General features: G+C 49.3%; 1 protein-coding gene across 1 annotated transcript in view; it reads right to left on the bottom strand.

Annotated features, from left to right (window-relative positions):
- c5 (complement component 5) overlaps positions 1–21,861 on the bottom strand; it is a 40,915-nt gene that overhangs the window by 5,193 nt on the left and 13,861 nt on the right. Inside the window, exons 11-39 of the mRNA XM_084946427.1 lie at positions 19,069–19,257; positions 18,487–18,690; positions 18,198–18,410; positions 16,968–17,117; positions 16,676–16,802; positions 16,525–16,590; positions 14,879–15,094; positions 14,543–14,627; positions 12,699–12,781; positions 12,453–12,592; positions 12,042–12,275; positions 11,808–11,868; positions 11,632–11,721; positions 11,348–11,560; positions 11,162–11,237; positions 9,920–10,079; positions 9,712–9,816; positions 9,438–9,609; positions 8,671–8,795; positions 7,959–8,039; positions 7,718–7,870; positions 7,582–7,644; positions 7,423–7,510; positions 5,910–5,949; positions 4,605–4,707; positions 4,454–4,528; positions 3,838–3,943; positions 3,171–3,254; positions 2,999–3,088 (exon numbers count right to left, since the gene is read on the bottom strand). Coding sequence (XP_084802553.1) covers positions 2,999–3,088; positions 3,171–3,254; positions 3,838–3,943; positions 4,454–4,528; positions 4,605–4,707; positions 5,910–5,949; positions 7,423–7,510; positions 7,582–7,644; positions 7,718–7,870; positions 7,959–8,039; positions 8,671–8,795; positions 9,438–9,609; positions 9,712–9,816; positions 9,920–10,079; positions 11,162–11,237; positions 11,348–11,560; positions 11,632–11,721; positions 11,808–11,868; positions 12,042–12,275; positions 12,453–12,592; positions 12,699–12,781; positions 14,543–14,627; positions 14,879–15,094; positions 16,525–16,590; positions 16,676–16,802; positions 16,968–17,117; positions 18,198–18,410; positions 18,487–18,690; positions 19,069–19,257 — 3,592 coding nt within the window. The remainder of the gene's footprint in view (positions 1–2,998; positions 3,089–3,170; positions 3,255–3,837; positions 3,944–4,453; positions 4,529–4,604; positions 4,708–5,909; positions 5,950–7,422; positions 7,511–7,581; positions 7,645–7,717; positions 7,871–7,958; positions 8,040–8,670; positions 8,796–9,437; positions 9,610–9,711; positions 9,817–9,919; positions 10,080–11,161; positions 11,238–11,347; positions 11,561–11,631; positions 11,722–11,807; positions 11,869–12,041; positions 12,276–12,452; positions 12,593–12,698; positions 12,782–14,542; positions 14,628–14,878; positions 15,095–16,524; positions 16,591–16,675; positions 16,803–16,967; positions 17,118–18,197; positions 18,411–18,486; positions 18,691–19,068; positions 19,258–21,861) is intronic.

Below are 21,861 nucleotides of genomic sequence, written 5' to 3' on the forward strand. Positions count from 1 at the left end.
AGATTTCAGTCTGTAGATGTGCAAAGCTGGTAGAGACAGACCCTAAAAGACTGGCAGCTGGAACTGCAGCAAAAGGTGGTTCTACAAAGTATTGACTCAGGGGGCTGAATAATTACGCACACCCCACTTTGCAGTTATTTATTTGTAAAAAATGTTTGGAATCATGTCTGATTTTCGTTCCACTTCTCACGTGTGCACCACTTTGTGTTGGTCTTTCACGTGGAATTCCAATAAAATTGATTCATGTTTGTGGCTGTAATGTGACAAAATGTGGAAAAGTTCAAGGGGGCCGAATACTTTTGCAACCCACTGTAACTGGCTGCTAGATTTCTTGACATGAAGACAGCAGACACTACGGGTCGGCAGCGACACCTCCAGCCCAAGAACACTGAATAAGGGGGCTCCTCAAGGATGTGTGGTGAGCCGCCTTCGCTTCACTCTGCTGACCCACGACTGCACACCATCACACAGCTCCAACCTTTTCATCAAGTTGCAGACGAAACAACTGTGGTAGGTCACATCAGCAACAATGATGAGATCTACTACAGGGGTGAAGTTAACCATCTGGCAGAGTGGTGCAGCTACAACAACCTGTCCCTGAATGTGGAGAAGACCAACAGTGACCCTACTTCCTCAGCAGACTGAGAAGTGCAAGAGATCCAACCCCCATTATGAGCACCTTCTACAGAGGCACCATTGAGAGTATCTTCACCAACTGCATCACTGTGTGGTATGACTCCTGCACTGGGTCCTGCAGGAAAAAAAGGACAACGGGTAGTGAGAGCAGCCGAGAGGATTGTGGGGACCTCTCTTGCCTCCCTCCCCAGGAGATCTACTGCGCCTGCCTCATCCGGAAGGTCCTCTCTATTACAGGTGACTCCACTCATCCCCTCAACAGCTTCTTCAGTTTGCTGCCATCAGGAAGAATACTGAAGAGCCTCCGGGCCAGAAAACGCAGACTGAGAGACAGCTTCGTCCATCGGGCTGTCAGGATGCTGACCATCTCTGAATCGAGAAGGGGGGCCCAAGGGTACATCTTTCACCATCTTTCAATGCTGTGATTGCAGCCATTCCCCAACTCTCTGTGAATGGGACTCATGGCCATTCGAGAATCTGTGTCTTTGATTAGTAGTCATTGATCAATGGTCATAAGAATTTCCATACTAACAATCATGGAACTAACCCCCCAGCACATTGTTCATTCAGTGGTGCTAGTTTCCTTCACTATGCAAATGTACTGTTTATAAGGTTGGAGAAACCTGCAGTCAGCTGAGACTGAAGGAGTCACCTGGATGATGACGAAACGTTTCTCCCACTGAAAATGTCCAGATGAACAGAATCAACCTTTTGGGATTTACTTACCTGAATGATTAAGCACACATCAAGACATTACTTTATTAATATTTTTAAAATGATAGCAGCACACACGAAAATTTTTGCAGCACAAACGAGCACAAACGTTTGACATCAAATTTGTTTGATTTGGGTAATGTGGGGGGGGGCTGGTTGACCTTTTGACCTTTACATTTTCATTAATATCTTTAGAACAGAAGCAGCACAAATGAAAAATTTTCAGCACAAATGTTTAATACCACTTTTGTTGGATTTGAAGAAGGTGGGGGGGGGGCAACTTCACTTACATCTCTACTTTTAAGATTAGGCTTCAAACTTTCCTTTTTGCTAAAGCATATAGTTAGGGCTGGACCAGGTGACCCTGAATCCTCCCTTAGTTATGCTGCAATAGACATAGGCTGCCGGGGATTCCCATGATGCATTGGGTGTTTCTTCTTCACTCACTATGTGTTAACAGGCCTCTCTGCACTGAATCACACTTGTTATTAATCTCTGTCTCTCTTCCACAGCATGTCTTTATCCTGTCTTCCTTCTCTCTCCCCAACCAATCACAGCAGATGGCCCCGCCCCTCCCTGAGCCTGGTTCTGTCAGAGGTTTCTTCCTGTTAAAAGGGAGTTTTTCCTTCCCACTGTCGCCAAAGTGCTTTCTCATACCCACATAGCAGACAGGTCTGGCCCGAATCTGGTGTCAAGCCGGCACTGCTGACTGACTGGTATCATGGCAGGGTGTATGTCAACCAGATGTGGGCCAGGTCTGGCAATGATGCACTATTTATGTTCCTGTTTTCCTATTTTAGTTAGAAGACCCAAATGTCATGTTGCAATACTATACTGCTATGGTAGCCAACGTTTCAAAATGCAGGTTTGACAGGTTTGTGAGTGTACACTTTATCCAAAACCTAGTGAGGGTTTACTCATGTTTATCACTGAGTGGCTGTAGGTCAGGAGGTAGAGCAGGTCACCTACTGATCAGAAGGTTAGTGGTTCAATCCCTGGTTTCTCCAGTCTGCATGTCAAGTGTATGAATGTAATTAGGAAGCATTCAGTTTAGAGAAAGTGTGTGAATGTGACATGTTCTACAGAGCACTTTGAGTAATCTAGGAGAGTAGAAAAGTGCATATAAGAATCAGTCCATTCACTGTGTGAACAGAGATTCGTCATGTTACTTTTGTACTATTGTGTTCCAGCACATGTTGTTATTACATGGCTTGATTGAGGTACACATTAGGCTGACATCTGGGGCCAGAGCTGAAACTGTTCTGGGCCAGCACAGGGCCAGCAGTGTGTCTGCAACTGGCCTTGTGCTGGCCTATGTGTGGGCCACCTCTGGCAAACCAGATCTGGGCCACCAAAGTGCGTCATTCTTTGCGGTATGTGGGCCATGTGTAAGCACATTGTGTGGGCCAGATCCAGGCCAAACCAATTTTGCTGTGTGGGCAGGGGGTCACATGATTGTTGGGTTTTTCTCTGTATGTATTATTGTAGGGTCTACCTTACAATATAAAGCGCCTTGAGACGACTGTTGCTGTGATTTGGGGCTGTATAAATAAAGTTGAATTGAACTCTGAAGCTCCACCTGCACGAGGCTCTGGGGCGGAGCTGGGGTGTAAACGTGGCGTTTTGTTGCGGACGTCGCTCGGCTCACCGTATTTGATGTGAGGCTGACACGTCTCGTTGGTTCGTTTGTCTGCTGTTAGCGTCATGTCCACGTCTCCTCTGTAGGTGGCGCACGCCGCTGCACGATGACATGTGAACAAACACGTTACAAAAACCTTTCACAGGTGACAGAAACCTCAGCCAATCAGACGGCCGACTACCTGTCATGCACTGACACTGTTCGCCCAGACAGAGGCGCTGCAGCTCCTGCTGCTCGTAGGAGAACTGCTTTGTGCACAAACTGCCTGAAAGAGATTAGAAATAAGACTTTATTGTTATTATTCTTCATAGCAGGAAACAAACAGGGACATGATGAATCCGATAGTTCAGGAAAAACGAGGAGCTTTTCCTCACAATGTCCACGTGTTTCCTTCTCAGCTGTAAATAAGCGATGGGAACTTGAATGAACGTGTTTCGAGTTTAAATGGATGGAGCGCTGAAATTACGACACGACGCTCTGCTGCCTCAAGAGTTTAACTGAACACAAGACTCGAGCAGCTTTGCATGATTCTCAGTTCAAAATAATCCCTGTTTGTGTCATACTGGGACCTCAGTTCATCCTGTCTGAAACAAGCACTTTTAACACCTCTCTTTAAGCCCCTCCCTCACTAAAACCCCACTTCCTTCTGATTGGCCAGCTCTGGATGCCAACTGAATGGCAGCACTCAGTGTCTAAATTTGACGTTTGTAGCAGACGAGTTATTTTTAGAGGTGTTTCTTATGAAGGACTGTAACTGGAAGGAGGCAATAAAAACAGAACAGATACTTTTAATTTGAAAGGATTGAACTTCCATGTTTCCAAACGAGCGACGGGTTTCGGACTCTCACCTCTGTCCTGGGGCTCGCTGACACTGAGCAAGGACTTGGTGGCTCCGGTCACCTTAAACGTGGTCCTAATCCGAAAGCCCACGCACAGAAATATGTCTGAGGGAACCTGGGAGCCAGACAGGAAGTGACAGCAACACGTGGAAGATTCAGTTCAATTTTATTTATATAGCACAAAATCACAACAACAGTGGCCTCGAGGCAGGAATGTGTGTGTGTGTCTGTGTGTGTGTGTCTGTGTGTGTGTCTGTGTGTGTGTCTGTGTGTGTGTGTGTGTGTGTCTGTGTCTGTGTCTGTGTGTGTCTGTGTCTGTGTGTGTGTCTGTGTGTCTGTGTCTGTGTGTGTGTGTGTGTGTGTGTGTGTGTGTCTGTGTGTGTGTCTGTCTGTGTGTGTGTGTGTCTGTGAGTGTGTGTGTGTCTGTGTGTGTGTCTGTCTGTCTGTGTGTGTGTGTGTCTGTCTGTGTGTGTGTCTGTCTGTGTGTGTGTGTGTCTGTGTGTGTGTCTGTCTGTCTGTCTGTGTGTCTGTCTGTGTGTGTGTCTGTCTGTGTGTGTGTGTGTCTGTCTGTGTGTGTGTGTGTGTCTGTGTGTGTGTTTGTGTGTCTGTGTGTGTGGTTCCTCACAGAGTCCATCTGGATGACGAGTGTGTGCCCCTGGAGCTCGTAGTGGGAGATGATTGGCTGACTGGTGTCCATCAGCTGTGGAACAGCAGTCACTGTGAACACGTTCAGACTCTCTGAGCATCATCAGGCTGATCATCAGAGCTCAGCTCACCTGCTTCAGGTCCTCCAGGTACGCGTCCACACTTGTGGGTAGCTGGATCTTCATCACGGTCAGACTGGACTCGGTGAACACCTCGTTAGGAGGAGGTTTATACCTGAAACACAGGCACATGTCCTCTATGCAACATTCAGTTACTAAACATTTTCCTGCTATCGTGCTTTGATGATGACGACGTGGAAAATTGGAGCGTCTGATTCGTCAGCCTGTCCTCATTCATGAAGCGTCTACATCACAGCTAACATTCTCCTGTTTCAGAGCAGCTACCTGTGACTGCGTCAGACACACAGAGTGGACACTTTGGCTTTAACATAAACTTACTGTTGCAGCACCAAAGTGACCTCCTGGGTCTCCTGACCCAGCATTTTGTAGTTCTTTGTGATTTTTGTATTTTGTACTCGTGTGATTTATTCTATGGTTTCTAGTTTTGATCCCTTGCCCCTCATGTTTCTCTGTGCCCCCTCTGTTCTATGTAAAGTCCGTGTTTCTTGGTCTGTGTCTTCGCATGTTTTGAGTTTCTTGTGTTTTCTGTCACTCTGTATTGTGACTTATGTTCTCATGGTTGGTCTTTTGTTTCTCCCTTGAGTCTAGTTTCTTGTGTTCCAGGATTTCGCTCTGTGTATTATTTATCATCTCTAGTCTTTTGGTTCTTTGCCTTATGGTTATGTCTCTGTGTTTCTTAGTTGCTCTGTCTCCACCCTGTCAAGCTCGCATCTCAGTGTTATACTTCCTGTTTTACTTTGAAGGTCTGTGTCTGATGTGAGTGTATCCTACTTTGCTTCCTTGTCTCGTCAGTTCTGATTTCTCCCAGCTATGCCCTCCTTCTGTGTCTCATTCCCTCGTTATTCCCCAGTGTATTTAAGCCCTGTGTTTCTCTGTGTCAGTGTCGCGTCGGCCCTCATGCTGTGTGGCTCGCCCTGTGTGTCCCTGTGAGTTTAGTTTAGTTTAGTTTAGTTTAGTTTAGTTTAGTTTGGTTTGGTTTGCATGCTCGTTTTCCCGTGCCAGCAAATAAAGCTGTGATTTTGAGTTCATCCCTCCAGACTGAGTACCTGCCACACAGCGCTTCTTGACAGATTTTTAGTTTGAGTGTCCTTATTTTCCTCTGAGCTATGGATTCTGTCACTAGTTAGGTTAGGTAACATAAACTACTGAAAGTCTGTTAACCACAACCAACCCAGTGACGTCACCCTCTGTAGTTACATGTGTGACCGCTTTTGCAGCAGGGATCCATGCTGTGAGTTAGCCTTCAGGCATGCAGCGTTTCAGTAAGTGAGAAAGACAATCATACAGTGCTCTTACTTTACACAGGCCACCAGGGTAGGAGTTCGTAATCTTGGATCTGAGGAGGAGAAAGAAGACATTTAATCTGGTGACAGGCAGCTGCTGCTGCAGGTAAACAGCTGGAGCACTGTCTCTGTTCAAAACAGAAGTACAGAATAGAAAATAAATGAATAAACCTCACTGTAGTGAGACAGGAAGTGTAAAATCAGTGAACAGAATCAACTTTTTGGGATTTACTTACCTGGATGATTGAGCATGAAGACAAAGAAGGAGGACGCGCGAAAGAGTTTAATGTTCAAAGTGTGGTTTAAAAGAGGAAAAGAGGAAAAACTCTTGGCTCTTGACGGAGGCGGTCGCACTTTCTCCTTCTCCCTCATCTTTCCTGCTTGGCTTCTCATGTCTTTTGTATAGTCTCGCTTATTCTCTAACCCTCAGACAGTCTCCCAGACTTGTTCTCTAAAAACATAAAGAAGAATTATGGATTTGATCAACTCGTCCCTTGACGAAACTGACACCCTCCTGGGCTTGGGAGAGCCCGACTGTCCTGCGGGGACGTTTGCTGCCGGATACTCGATGGTCAGTTGCATCGTGTGTCTGGCGACACTCTCGATGGAGGACATTGAACAACATCGACCAATTCGGAACCGCGATAACAGAGTTCTGGCTGATTGGAGCCGGCTTATCGAAGTACAAGAAGCAGCTACAGCTGTTCAAAATCCCACAAGGCTGTCCGACATGATAGACGATGGGCAGGGCTGTGAGTACTCAGACTGTGTTTATTGAACGCAACATGGATACGATCTTGGAGAAGAACAACAGGAATTGAGAGACCTTGTGACCTGTGATGGACCAACTGTAAAATTGGAAGCAGTTTGTTCGCACTAACCAAAACGGCTACCATCTTCATCTCATGCCCCCCCGGCGCCAGCTGCACGCTCAAGGCGAAAGCTGACGGGAATAACAAAACTCTCCTTTAGATAATACGACTGTTTGTTGTGACTCTCTCCCTCCTCATTCATTCATTGTTGACTTTTGCTTAACCGGGTCAAGGGACACTTTCTCTCGGTTGAACACGGAACACACGCACAGACACACGCACGCACGCGCACACACACACATACACTGACGGAGACCTACACTCACCCCCCACCCCCTCCAAACGCCTTTGAAGCTTATGTCTTCCTGTTGTGTGATGTGCTGATTCCTGTGCTGAGGTGTTTTTTCTGTTCTCAAACTGATCTCCCTGTTGGAGCTCAGTCTGGGGGGAGTTCTTTTTTTCTCCTCGTCTTTCCTCAAGTTGTGCATTTTCCATTGTTCAGTTCAGGTCGCTGCTCGTGCGGCTGACTGGCCAGCTACCTAGCCTGACCTGTATGTACGGTCGGCAAGCTCTTAATGGCCCCTCGGGGATAAATAAAGTCTTCTGAATCTGAATCTGAAAAGTGTTTTGGTGTGAAATCTGTTTGTGGAGTTTGAAAGTCTGCTGTGGCTGTGATCTTTCACATACACCTGTACATCCAGGTGAGATACTCACTGGTTTCAGGCATGACCACCTCAATCGTGAGGTCAAAGTTACACGTGGCCTGTGCGGACGCCACGGTCTGATAGTACACCGTCTTCATCTGCAGACAGATCGGGGAACGTTAGAGCCGATTTTGCCCACATGGCTTCAGGTGAATTAACCCACACCCACCTTCACATTGGACACGCCGCGACCATAACCTGTGGACACGGTGATGTCATCATTCTTTGTTACCTGGGAAGGAAAACAAAAAGGTTACTGTTAACCTGGAGCTGCACCTGACCTCGCTGCACTGAACCGTTCTCACCTGGAAGGGTGAGGCCACGGGTCGACTCTGGCTCAGCTGGATTTGTCCCAGAATTCCTTTTGTTCTGTAGCGGATGCTGATGTCCTGACTGAGGGTGGCTCGAGAGACAACTCTGCTGTACTCCGTTAATGTCTCCAGAGTCAAGAAGGTGTCCTGAGGGAGGTCAAAGGTCAACAAGAAGCGCAAAAGAGGTTAACAGAAAGGGGTTTTAGGTGGCAGGCCGAGTTTGGGGTGTATTTACCTGCACAGAGTAGAAACCTTCACCGTAGTGCTGATCCTGGGTCAGCCAGGACAGGATGGGTTTCACATATGAGATCCTCCCCTTAAAAAACAACATTATTTTAAAATGTGAGGGGAACTACAGAAACACGCCCCCTACAGGCAGAGAGGGGAACTACAGAAACACGCCCCCTACAGGAAGAGAGGGGAACTACAGAAACACGCCCCCTACAGGCAGAGAGGAGAACTACAGAAACACGCCCCCTACAGGAAGAGGGGGAACTACAGAAACACGCCCCCTACAGGCAGAGAGGAGAACTACAGAAACACGCCCCCTACAGGCAGAGAGGGGAAGTACAGAAACACACCCCCTACAGGAAGAGAGGGGAACTACAGAAACACGCCCCCTACAGGCAGAGAGGAGAACTACAGAAACACGCCCCCTACAGGCAGAGAGGGGAAGTACAGAAACACACCCCCTACAGGAAGAGAGGGGAACTACAGAAACACGCCCCCTACAGGCTGAGAGGGGAACTACAGAAACACGCCCCCTACAGGAAGAGAGGGGAACTACAGAAACACGCCCCCTATAGGCTGAGAGGAGAACTACAGAAACACGCCCCCTACAGGCTGAGAGGGGAACTACAGAAACACGCCCCCTACGGGCTGAGAGCAGAACTGCGGAACTTGATAAAAGAGGAAAAACTAATAATATCAGCAGGAAGTCACAGCACCTTAACCAGCATAGTCAGTAGGACGTACGCCGTCATCTCCACCGTCACACCGCTAGATTGGTCGGGCTTCAGCCAGTCAGATGTCACACTGGCCTCCTGCCAGTACCTGAGTACAGCAGGATTACCTGAACAAAAATACAAAAACACTTCCAAGTTTAATTTCCTGAATCTTAAGCCTCTTTTCTACTGACACCTACTCAGCGTGACATTTTTAGGGGTTTTCATAAACTAGTAGTACCTGGTACTTTTTAGTACCAGGTACTACTCGATCTGAAAATGTCATGTCAGCAGGCTGCATGCCACTGATTGGCCAGGCAGTGATGTCACTTGATGAGTCATGAGACCGAGAATACAACCTGAACTGTTTGAAACCCAGCAGAGTGAGAAACCTACTTACTGGACTCGACCCAGACTGACGTGGTACTCAACTTTAATGCAAAACAACCAAAACCCAGCAGAGTTGAGCTGGTGTTGGAAACGAGGCATTAGTGATGGATGGAGCATGAGCAGTGGAAGGATGTGATACACGTCAGTGACTGTTTTCTGCCTTTCTTCTTACTGATGTATTAATGCCATAAACTTTAAAATCCCGAAATCAATGTAAAGGAAAAGAAGCACACTGACTTTTGAATATTATCAGGGATTCTTTGAGTGGTTTATAACAAAGACACAGTCTAAGAAACAATCAAACAGTAACTCAAAAAACTGCCATTCAGCAAACAGAGAGCCAATCAGAAGAAGGAAACCAAAAAAAACCACACACACACCTTTTTGCCGTGCCAGCTTCTCCAGGCTGCTGATGAGCTGGAAGGATATCATGCTGTTGGGGTCATGAAGGGTCAGCGCATAGGTCGCCACTGCACGTACGTAAACACTCTTCACACTCAGGGCATGCTGGGAAATGTAGGCTACGGCAGAACTAATACTGTCCTCGTGTATCTGAAAGCAGGACGGTTTATGAGCAGCTTCTTCAGTATTCATTTGTTTAGCGCTCAGGTTGGCTGATGTGTTGAGTGATGAGACGAGGAGGTGTGGTCTCACCTGAAGCTGCAGGATCCGGTCTCTAATCTTTGTTGCTTTGTGTAGAGCAATCAGTGTAAAGGCTGTCAGATACACTGATTGGTCCACTGGATCTGTCCCCTCAGCCTGCAGCCAATCACAATACATAAAATTACACAAAGCTCTGTCTCACCACAAGAAGCATTCAAGTGAGAACAGAAGAAGAAATGGAATAAGTGGAGGCAGAGACCAAGATTCTGTTGGATTTGTAGGGGGACTCCTCAGTGAAGGACCCGTCCGGCTGCTGAGCCTTGAACATCAGCCAGGTCAGAGACTCTGAGAGAGTCTGACGGTTCACAGAGACCACAGGGTCCGCCGCAGCCAGAGCCCTCACCACCAGGGCCGTGATCCTGACAGACAGCACAGAGGGACAGAAGTACCATGGTGTCATTCTCAGGACCAACGTGTCTGTGAAGGTTCTCAGTCATCCAGGTCATCGTAGTCAAAGGAGCTTGCAAAGAAAAGCGTCTGGACTTCTTTAAGTTGCTTGAAGACGTTTCACCTCTCATCCGAGAAGCTTCTTCAGTTCTAAGGTCAAATGGTGGAGAGTCCCAGATATAAACCTAGTGGGAGTATCCCCCCACAGAGGGACAAAAGGACCCCCTGATGATCCTCTAATCGCCTGAGCCAAGGTGTGAAACTGGGTGTGGGTCACAATCAGCCAGAGTTTCGGGTGTGTTCATTGTGAAACCTGAAACTGGATTATAGAATTATAGAAAGAAGCCATCTATGTCCACTGTGAGCGACCATCTTTGAACAGAGGCGGGGGTTTACGACACCAACTCTCTGCCATCTATAATCCAGTTTTGAGATCCCTTCCCAGACGCCTTAACGCCCACTCACATCCTGGGCCATCTGACCTCAGGAATTCGCATGATAAGGTGGGGCCAGGTTTCACAATGAACACACCCGAAACTCTGGCTGATTGGGACCCACACCCAGTTTCACACCTTGGCTCAGGCGATTAGAGGATCATCAGGGGGTCCTTTTGTCCCTCTGTGGGGGGAAACTCCCACTAGGTTTATATCTGGGACTCTCCACCATTTGACCTTAGAACTGAAGAAGCTTCTCGGATGAGAGGTGAAACGTCTTCAAGTAACTTAAAGAAGTCCAGACGCTTTTTTTTGCAAGCTCCTTTGTCTCAGGACCAACCAGCAGATGGCACCAAAAGCACAAGGAGGAACCTGTGCAGATCCACGCGCTCACGTTTGATAAAAGCCAGTCTGGGCTGTACTACAGCAAAACATCTCACCTGAATGTGTTCATGTGTTTCTTTTATTTTAGGAAGCTATGCTGTTAAACTCAAATACTCCATTACAAGTGTGATCCTGTGAGATGGCTGACCACCCTCTCATAAAACCACAGGTCCATTCTGTCTCACCTGCAGACAGGTGAGGAGGACACTGCTCCCGAGGCTTTGATGTTTACCTACCAGGTGCTGGGCTCTCTATTCCTCCACATGCTGTAGCTCGAGTCTCCAAGTCTGAATGAACTGATGCTGACGAGGCCTACACACACACACACACACACACACACACACAAACACACACAAACACACACAGTAAATGAACTGTTAACCGTCTGTGCTACCATTGGGGCCTCTTCAGTGCCTCCTCACCCTCCCTGATCTTCCTCTTCATGTTAGCTGCGCTCTTCTGGACGTCTTCTCCAAGCACGTTCCAGCTGCCTGATGCTTCCAGGTATTGAAACAGCTGGATGAGGGGGAGGAGGCCGCCGAGCTCCACCTCCGCTGATCCAACCGGCAGGCTGATGAGCTGCCGGAAGCCTTCGGGGTTGTGCCCCACTGACAGGACTTCCCCCAGCACCTCGCCTGGTACACAGAACAAACATGATTTTGTATGACATGCAACTCTGCAGCGAGAAATGTGTTCCACTTGTTACCATTGATCGTCAGCATCCTCTCCACATCCGTGTTGGGAACCATGTTGATCGGCACTTGGTTCTTCAGCTCCACTGTCCTCTTCTCTGAGCCTGCAGGGCCACAAACAGCCCGAGACAGACTGACATCAGCAAGCACTTTAGGTGGAGCAGAGCTTCACAGAGCAGAGCCTACGCACCATACACTCCCTGTGGGTCGAGTCTTCCTCCAGAGCTCACCTCCCGCCTCACTCCTTCAGGCTGGAAACACAACCGAGATTAGCATCATTTTACAGACAGAAGTCTGGTTTCAGTCTTTAGACTGGAAACGCTGTTAGCAGCAGGTTGGCGAGAGCGTGGCTCTGCTAATGTGATTATTAGCATTTGTGTTTCTGTTCATTTTCATACTCCTGAGACAGTCCGTACGTACGTACCACCACTCGCAGCTTCTTCTCCACGATGTCTGCCCGACCGTTGGGTGTTTTCAGGGTGAAGGTCAGGGTGTGCTCTCCAGGTTCCAGTCCCAGCAGGGTGAAGGTCACTGGTCCCACCCCTTTTCCTGGTATGTTGTTCCATCTGCATGCTGTAGAGCGAAGCCCTGCCTGCCCAATCACAGGCTGAGACTTGAGCAGGCAGATCGCCGGGCCGACTGTCAGCGTCACGCAGTACTGAGGGCGAAGACGGACAGAACAGAAGATTCTTCATCAGTGAAGCCACAGCTACCCCATCCAAGCTATTCTAGCTCCTCACAGGAGAGGAGTGTTTCCTCAGCCAACATGGAAACCCTACAGGGATGCATGGCAAAGGATCATGGGATATGTAGTTGGGTGGTGTGTGTTGTGTACCCTAACGTGGTCGAGCAGCTGGTTGTACACGGACCCCTTCAGCTCCAGCTGCTCTCCTCTGACCACCTGATAGGGCAGCGGGATGTCCACGCTGAGCGGCAGCCTGACCGACACCTGGACGGGATCTGCCACGCACATACCTGTCGACAAACGGGAACCATCCGACTTTACTTATCCCTGCATACTGAGGGGCAGAAAACTGAAGAGCAAGGCACGCTTAAAAAGGAATAAATGAAAGAAACTCGCCGTTCTTGAACATGCCGACGGCCTTTATCTGCCACGTGGTGAGAGAGTCCGGCAGAGTCCTTCTGACCGCCAGCCGCCCTGAACTAATGACAGGAAATACAAGGACAGTCACAACAGTCCCTAAAGACAGGGAGGCGGATCTGTAACCAGCTGTGCTGCCTGGAGCATTAAAGCTGCCATCATTGTTGGGACCATGTGTAAACCTTAATTAAAGGAAATGAATGTCTGACTTCCCAGGCATGGATTAGCTCTCAAAGAGTATTTTCAACAGAACTTCTGGGAAATGTTCTGTTTGGACACAGCTTCACATTTAATGGTTTTTCTTTCATGACTGTTTACATTGTAAATTCTCACTGAAGGCATCAAACTGTGAATGAAAACATGTGGAATTATGAAGTGAACCCAAACTGTGCAGTAACTCCAAACATGTTTCATATCCACCCTCTGCTTTGATTCCTGCTTCGCTCACTCTTGGCCTTCTCTCCACGAGTTTCATGAGGTCGTCTCCTGAAATGGTTTCCAACAGTCTTGAAGGAGTTCAGAGATGCTGAGCGTTTGTCGGTCCTTTGCCTTCACTCTGCGCTCCATCTCATCCCAAACCATCTCCACTGGGTTCAGGTCAGGTGACTGTGGAGGCCAGGCCTCCATCACTCTCCTTCTTGGCCCTCACACAGCCTGGAGGTGTGTTTGGGGTCACTGTCCTGTTGGAGAATAAATGATGGGACGGCATGTCGCTGCAGGATGCTGTGGTGGCCATGCTGGGTCAGTGTGCCTTCAGTTTGGAATAAATCCCCAACAGTGTCACCATCACACCTCCTCCTCCATGCTTCACAGTGGGAACATGCACGTAGAGACCATCGTTCACCTTTTCTCCCCAAAGACACGGCAGGTGGAACCAAAGATCTCAGGTTTGGACTCATCAGACCAAAGCACAGATGGTCTGATGTCCATTTGTTGTGTTTCTTGGTCCAAACAAATCTCTTCTTGTTGCTTTTCCTTAGTCGTGGTTTCTCAGCAGCTGTTTGACCATAAAGGTCTGATTCACACAGTCTCCTCTGAACATGTACAGATGTGTCTGCTATTGGAGCTCTGTGTGGCATCTATCTGGGCTCTGATCTGAGCTGCTGCTACATGATCCCAGATGTCTTCAGTTTGTATCTACAATGTGGAAAGTAGCACCAATAAAGAAAGCCCACTAAATGAGAAGGTGTGTCCAAAGTTCTGACTGGTAGTGCAGATTCAATGCATTCAGTGCTGTCAACTGTAAGACGTCCTGGTTTGAATCCACTCTCTGTGTGGAGTCGGCATGTTCTCCTCATGCCTGCTTCCTCCCACGCACATTACATTTACTGGTGATTTAAAACTGACTGAAGGTGTGAGTGGTTGCTTTCCTCTCTATGTTAGCCATGAAACAGACTGCTGACCTGTCCAGGGTTTACCCTGCTTCTTGCTCTATAACAGCTGGGATAGGCTCCACCCCTCTGTGACCCTGAGTTGGATAAGTGGAAAAAAGGAATGGAGCTGTCTTAGAAGAATGTTTCCTGCTGAGCTGCATCACTTTGAAAGCTCAGATTGTCATCTCAGAAGCCCCATCTTTTAGTAGTACAGACGTGTTTATGGGGGACAGCCAATCAGAAGAGCATTAGTTTGAAGGGGGTGGAGCTAAAACAGCTTGTTTCAGACAGGATGGTCTGAGGGTTGCACTGAGGCCCAGTATCAGATAAATACGCATTATTTCTAACTGTGAATCATGCAAAGCTGCTCTGGTAGAGAACAGAACTACGGAGCTGGGACTGAGCAGAGTACTTTAATCGATTTTGTTCCTGAGGTGTGTTTGATGTCACCTGATGCGCTGCACCTCCCACATCCAGCTCTCTGGAAAGTAGCTCCGCACCAGAGAAGGAGCGAGGTCAAAGTCTGCACCCATTTCTGTACACAAACAAGAGTGCAACACACATTGACTTACACCTGCTCTGACATCATAATAAACTCTATAAACCAGTCAGAGAACAGCTGTCTGTATCAGCATACAGGAGCTGCTAACAGGTAATTCAGCTATGAAATGAATATGTGCTGAACAGGTAGAGCAGCAGTGGATTGTAATAGCACAGAAATGAGCTCCTGCTGTTACGTTGGTATCATCAGAGTGTGATGCTGTAAACAGAAAAGTCCACACTGACCATTACGTGCAATGACGCTGCCTTGGCCGATGCTCCTCAGGAGATGCTCACAGCATTCTTGGTAGACCGTTACACAGTGTTGACTTGCTCTCTCAAGTTTGAAGACTTTCCTGTTCTTGTGGACAAATACCTTAGCTTCATCAAGGCAGCTTGTATACGTTGGAGCACGCTTCATCCCATTTTCACAGCACACTTTGAATTTACCATATCTTGCCGCTGGACAGACAGAAGGACACACTTTACTTTACATCCACCACTGATTTATCCCCCATCATTACAAACATGTCAGCAAAACACACAGGTGAAGGTGTGTGTGTGTTAAACACATATCTATCTAATAGACTCCAGTTTGTGCATGTAAATGGAGAGTCCTCTTCACACACTGAGGTTAATTATGGAGTTCCACAGGGTTCAGTGCTAGGACCAATTCTGTTTACATTATACATGCTTCCCTTAGGCAGCATCATTAGAAGACATAGCATACATTTACACTGCTATGCAGATGACACCCAACTCTATCTGTCCATGAAGCCAGATAACACACACCAATGAGTTAAACTGCAGGAATGTCTTAAAGACATAAAGACCTGGATGGCCGCTAACTTTCTGCTTCTTAATTCAGATCAAACTGAGGTTATTGTACTCGGCCCTGAAAATCTTAGACTCTTAAATTCAATTCAGCTCAATTACATACTTATATATAAATGGTGGTCACTGGGTGCTGGACAGTGGCTTTGTCTACTGATCAGGATAAGATGGGTTAAATGAGCTAAATGACAACATGGACACTTTAACCTCTTGAGAGCTACATGTAGGGTTCAGGATGTAGTTTAGGTTCATATATATATATTTTTTTTTTTTTTTGGGGGGGGGGTTGACTTTTTGCCATTACAGTTCATCTGCTCTTTTGGTGCTGCAATGATGTGGACGCTGTACTGGTCCGTCATGGTGAAGAGTTAGCTGAGTGTGAAAACAAGGCTCTCAATTTACCGGTCGATCTGCGTCCCTACCCTCACCTATGCTCACGAGCTGTGGGCAGTGACTGAAAGAACGAGATCACGGATACAAGCGGTGGAATTGAGCTTCCTCGGAACAGTTGCTGGCCTCTCCCTTAGAGACAGGGTGAGAAGTTCAACCATCCGGGAGGGACTCAAACTAGAGCCAGCTGAGGTGGTTCGGGCATCTGACAAGGATGCCTCCTGGGTAAGGCCCCGGGGCAGACCTCGGACACGCTGGAGAGATTATATCTCTCGGCTGGCCTGGGAACGCCTTGATGTTCCCCCGCACAAGCTGGAGTCAGTGGCTGGGGAGAGGGAGGTCTGGGCTTCTCTGCTTGGGCTGCTGCCCCTGCGACCCTGGTCGCTGGTCACTTGTTGGATGTGAAGAAGTGAAATGTCAGAGATTTCTGCTTATCCTTGTCAGTGGGTGGAGCCTATCACAGCTACCGTACTGTGAGAGGCGGGGTCCACCCTGGACAGGTTGCCAGGCTGATGCAGGGCAGTCAAACTTTAATCAGACATGCCATGTATTCTCTGCGGAGTGTGATTATGCTTTGTGTTTGAGTCACACCAACCAACGTGATGCTCAAATGAGCAGGTTGACGGGACAACATGGAACAGAAAGGAAACATGCTGCTGCAGTCTCACCTTTCTCATTTTTCTCCTCTTCGGTCAGAGCTCGCTTTGCACGCACGACAGCTGTGCACGCCTCATCTGAAACACCATAACCAAAGCACGAGTGAGCCGTACAGCACTTTAACCACAGCGTCTCCCTTCACTCATTTACTGACTGACGTACTGCTGGTCGAGGGGGCCGTGTTGGCGTTGGTGATGAAGGTGAGGCCGGCCAGAAGGAAAACATCTGCGCTGTCTTTACCGCCGCCTCCACCGCAGCCCAGGTCGCTCTGCTCGATGTGACGAAGAACCTGCGGGTCAAAGTTCATTCTGTCAGTTGTCAACACGTGGAAATTGAAATATCGTCCTTTAAAGTCAGAGTCGACATAAAGGGCCATCAGTTTGTTGTTGTGTCTGTTTTTAATGACAAACCGAAGCAAACTGCCTCGGATAAAACGGTATGATTTTGGCATTACCATGGAAACAGGATCTCGGTAGTTGGGTCGTAGGGTAAAGATGGCGGCGTCGACAGCAGACAGAGCCACCAGGCCATCCTGATTGGCCCTCACATCCAGCTGGAGTTGTTCCTTGGGCTTGTAGTACTGCTTACCCAGAGACATGTCAGTCTACCACACACACACACACACACACACACACACACACACACAAAGGATCAGCGATATTCGATGTTCTGCCCAGAAGCTTACAGGAAGTGCACAAACATACGCGACAACACTGACACAGAACCTTTTCTGGTTTTTATGAAGTCCTAACTATCCATCAGTTTTCTCCCGCTTATCCAAAGACAGCCATGGTGACTTTGGATAAGCGGGTACTCCAGGCATCCTCCGCTCTACAGACACTTTCCAGCTTCTCCTCCGGGATCACAATGTGCTCCAAGGCCAGATAAGATATACAAATAACCTCTCCAGAGGGATCTGGGCCTGTGCAGAGGTATCAGAGCCCAGAACACCCTCCTTCCTGACCAGTGAGGTCACATTCCACATCCCAAAAACCACATCTGTAATGTTGAGGGTCAACACATCTTCCACCCAGCCTGTCCCTGTGGGTGGCGACTCCACAGAGACGGTATCATGGCAGGTATTCAAGTTATTTCTTCTGGCTGTGCTCAGCCCTCTGAATTCAGCCCTGTCCACCAACCTCTACTCTGGGGTCCAGATTCAGGAGGGGGCCCTGGTTTTTCACTTCCAGTGAGGGTATCCAGCACAGAGATTTCTGTTTCTCTCTGGTATTTTGAAGCGTTAACTGCTCTAGTGCTGAGAGGCTGTTCTGTCCTGGGCTCAGACACACAGAAGATGAAGGTGCAGGCAGGGTTTGAGCCACCAGGCATCAACCATCAGCTAACACCACACTGATGCCCATGCTGTGCGGTCTCACAGCAAGCAAACTGGTCTCAGGATTGCACTCAGGATTAGGCTTGCACTGGTCTATTAGCTTTAGGTCATCCCGAGGTTCGACTCTTGGATTACAGGTCCAGAGCTTTGGGTTTTCTTGGGTTTTTGGTTCCTGTTGGATATGAAGATGCGTGACCCCCATTTCACACCTGCAGCACCTCCCTGCCCCCCTGAAACCTCATGTCGGTCAGTCTTATTCCAGGCGTGTTTACCTTCCTTGACGTCCGTTTGAACACATCATTACACCAGACTCTGGAGCGACAAACCACAGGCTGTTGTGTGATGTTGTACCTGGAGCCCGCTGATGCATCTGTCTTCGACGGCCAGCCACACGGAGTCGGCCACCAGCTCGGACGTCCTCTCTCCAAACAGGATGTAGTAGACCAGCAGCCTGATGGACGGCACCATGGCGGGCGTCACCTGAAAGCTCAGGCTATGTTTGTTGTCAGCGTTGGAGAGAAACTTCTGGCTGCCGAAATCCACCACCTTCCCTTTAGAGATCACCTGAGGGAGCGCGGCACAATGTTGTGAGAAATAATACAAACAGGAAAAGCAGCATCGTGTGGCAGCTTCTCCTCACCAGGTAGCTGATGGTTCTGATGGGAATGTAGGAGGGCGTGGCCGAGTACACGCTGAGACGCGCTGGTCGTCCCACCTGGAGGCCGGGACCCATCAGCGGGGCGTCGATGTAGAGATAACGTTGGTTTGGCGAGTAATAAGCGACCGCTGTCAGAGTCAGACTGCTCTGACTGGCTGCTGGGAGGGTGGAGTCATCCGTCTGAAACTGTCAACAACAGCAAGGGGAGACGTTAGCAACAAGTACACAACTAAACAATAAGTCCACACCATCATGACATGAAGTTAAAATTTAAAAGACAAATAAACAACAACGAGTGAAGAAGCAGCCAAGCAGACAAGACGGGAAAAAGTAAACAACGAAATACAAACAAAATAAATAAACAGTAAATAAAATAAGAAAACAAGGAAACAACACGTAAAAAACAAACTAAAGAAGCACACAGGAAACAGATCTGAGCAACACTTCCTGTCTTCTTTCTTTGGTCATTGTCACACAGTCACATGATCACGTGCTCACAAATCCAGCACGGCGAGTTTTACCTGTCCCTGAGACACACACATCTAAAGCACCTGCAACGCCCACCTTGAGAACAGCCCTGACTCCATCACCAGGTGTGTTGCAGATGAAGAAAGTGAGGCCGTTTGAATCGCTGGTGGAGCTGTCGCTGCAGGACATGGCCTCGAGGTTCCTCCCCTGTCTGAACAGCTCATTCTCCACCAGACTGACCTGAACACCTCTCACTGGCTTGTCCAGGTGATCCTTCACCTGCACCTGTAGAGACATGGTGAAACAGCAAAAATGGACAAACTGCTTTAAACTCGAGGAGTGTTACCGAGATGTATTTGTGTTAGTTGCAGCTGTCTCAGAGAAGATTAATGGATGTAGGACATGTGCAGAGGAGGATGCTGTGATGGGAGGAGGTGGATGATCCTCTGTGGCCACTCCTAAAAGAAGAAGAAGCTGCAGCAACGTCTCTTCTCGAGTGCTAGTTATTCGAGTATGTAGACATTTCTGTTGCTGGGATCTCCAACATAATGAAAGATGTCAGATGATCCTTCTGTGAAGTAGGTGCCATCACAGCAATGTGTCTTTGTAATCATCTGTTTGTTAAATCTGATATAATTCATCATCTCCAGGTCAATATGTTTCCCAAAGACAACCAAACGCAAAAGGTTAAAAATGTAACGTCCAGCAGAATCCAGGGGAAAAAGGGGACTGGAATTACAGGTTAGGACCAAAGTTCCCAATGAAAGATGTGTTTGAAACTCATGTAAGGCTCATGTCTCGTGACAGAAAGAACGAGATCGTGGATACAAGTGGCGGAAATGAGCTTCCTCAGAAGGGTGGCTGGCCTCTCCCTTAGGGATAGGTTGAGGAGTTCAGCCATCTGGGAGGGGCTCAGAGTAGAGCCGCTGCTGCTCCACATCGAAAGGAGCCAGCTGAGGTGATTCGGGCATCTGACAAGGATGCCTCCTGGGTGAGGCCCCGGGGCAGACCTCGGACACGCTGGAGAGATTATATCTCTCGGCTGGCCTGGGAACGCCTTGGTGTTCCCCTGGACAACCTGGAGGAGGTGGCTGGGGAGATGGAGGTCTGGGCTTCTCTGCTTCGGCTGCTGCCCCCGTGACCCGGCCAGAGGAAGATGGACGGACGGATGGACGGACGGACGGACGGACGGACGGATGGACGGACTGACGGACGGACGGATGGATGGATGGACTGATGGATGGATGGATGGATGGATGGATGGATGGCTGGATGGATGGATGGATGGACTGATGGATGGAGGGATGGAATGATGGACGGATGGATGGATGGATGGACTGATGGATGGATGGATGGATGGACTGATGGACGGACGGACGGACGGACGGATGGACGGACTGATTGACGGACGGACGGACGGACGGACGGATGGACGGACTGATGGACGGACGGACGGACGGATGGATGGATGGACGGATGGATGGACGGAGGGACGGACGGATGGACGGACTGATGGATGGATGGATGGATGGATGGATGGATGGACGGACGGATGGACGGACGGATGGACGGACGGATGGATGGATTGAAGGACTGATGGATGGATGGATGGACGGAAGGACGGACGGAAGGACGGACGGAGGGACGGATGGACGGACGGATGGATGGATGATGGATGGATGGACGGATGGACGGACGGAAGGACGGACGGATGGACGGACGGATGGACGGACTGATGGATGGATGGATGGACGGATGGAGGGACGGATGGATGGATGGATGGATGGATGGATGGATGGACTGATGGACGGACGGACGGACGGACGGATGAATGGACTGATGGATGGACGGACGGACGGACGGACAGAAGGAAGGACGGACGGATGGATGGATGGACGGAAGGACGGACGGATGGATGGACTGATGGATGGATGGATGGATGGACGGACGGACGGACGGACGGATGGATGGACTGATGGATGGACGGACGGACGGACGGACGGACGGACGGAAGGAAGGACGGACGGACGGATGGATGGATGGACGGATGGACGGACGGATGGACGGACGGATGGATGGATGGATGGATGGATGGATGGATGGATGGACGGACGGATGGACGGATGGATGGACGGACGGACGGATGGACGGATGGACGGACGGATGGATAAACTGATGGATGGATGGACGGACGGACGGACGGACGGACGGACGGATGGATGGACGGAAGGACGGATGGAGGGACGGATTGACGGAAGGACGGATGGACGGAGGGACGGATGGAAGGACGGACGGATGGACGGAAGGACAGACGGAAGGACGGACGGAGGGACGGATGGACGGATTGAGGGACGGATTGACGGAAGGACGGATGGACGGAAGGACGGACGGATGGATGGACGGACGGAAGGACGGACGGAGGGACGGAGGGAAGGACGGACGGATGGACGGACGGATGGACGGATGGACGGACGGACGGATGGAGGGACGGATGGACGGAAGGACGGACGGAGGGAAGGACGGATGGACGGATGGACGGAAGGACGGACGGAGGGACGGATGGACGGATAGACGGACGGATGGATGGATGGATGGATGGACGGACGGATGGACGGATGGATGGACGGACGGATGGACGGATGGACGGACGGATGGATAAACTGATGGATGGATGGACGGATGGACGGACGGACGGACGGACGGATGGACGGACGGACGGATGGATGGATGGATGGATGGATGGACTGATGGATGGAGGGATGGATGGAATGACGGACGGATGGATGGATGGATGGAGGGATGGATGGAATGATGGACGGATGGATGGATGGATGGACTGATGGATGGATGGATGGATGGACTGATGGACGGACGGACGGACGGACGGAC

The sequence above is a fragment of the Perissodus microlepis genome, chromosome 12 (genome assembly GCF_051167445.1).
Source record: "Perissodus microlepis isolate ML-2025 ecotype Zambia chromosome 12, ASM5116744v1, whole genome shotgun sequence".
NCBI lineage: Eukaryota > Metazoa > Chordata > Actinopteri > Cichliformes > Cichlidae > Perissodus > Perissodus microlepis.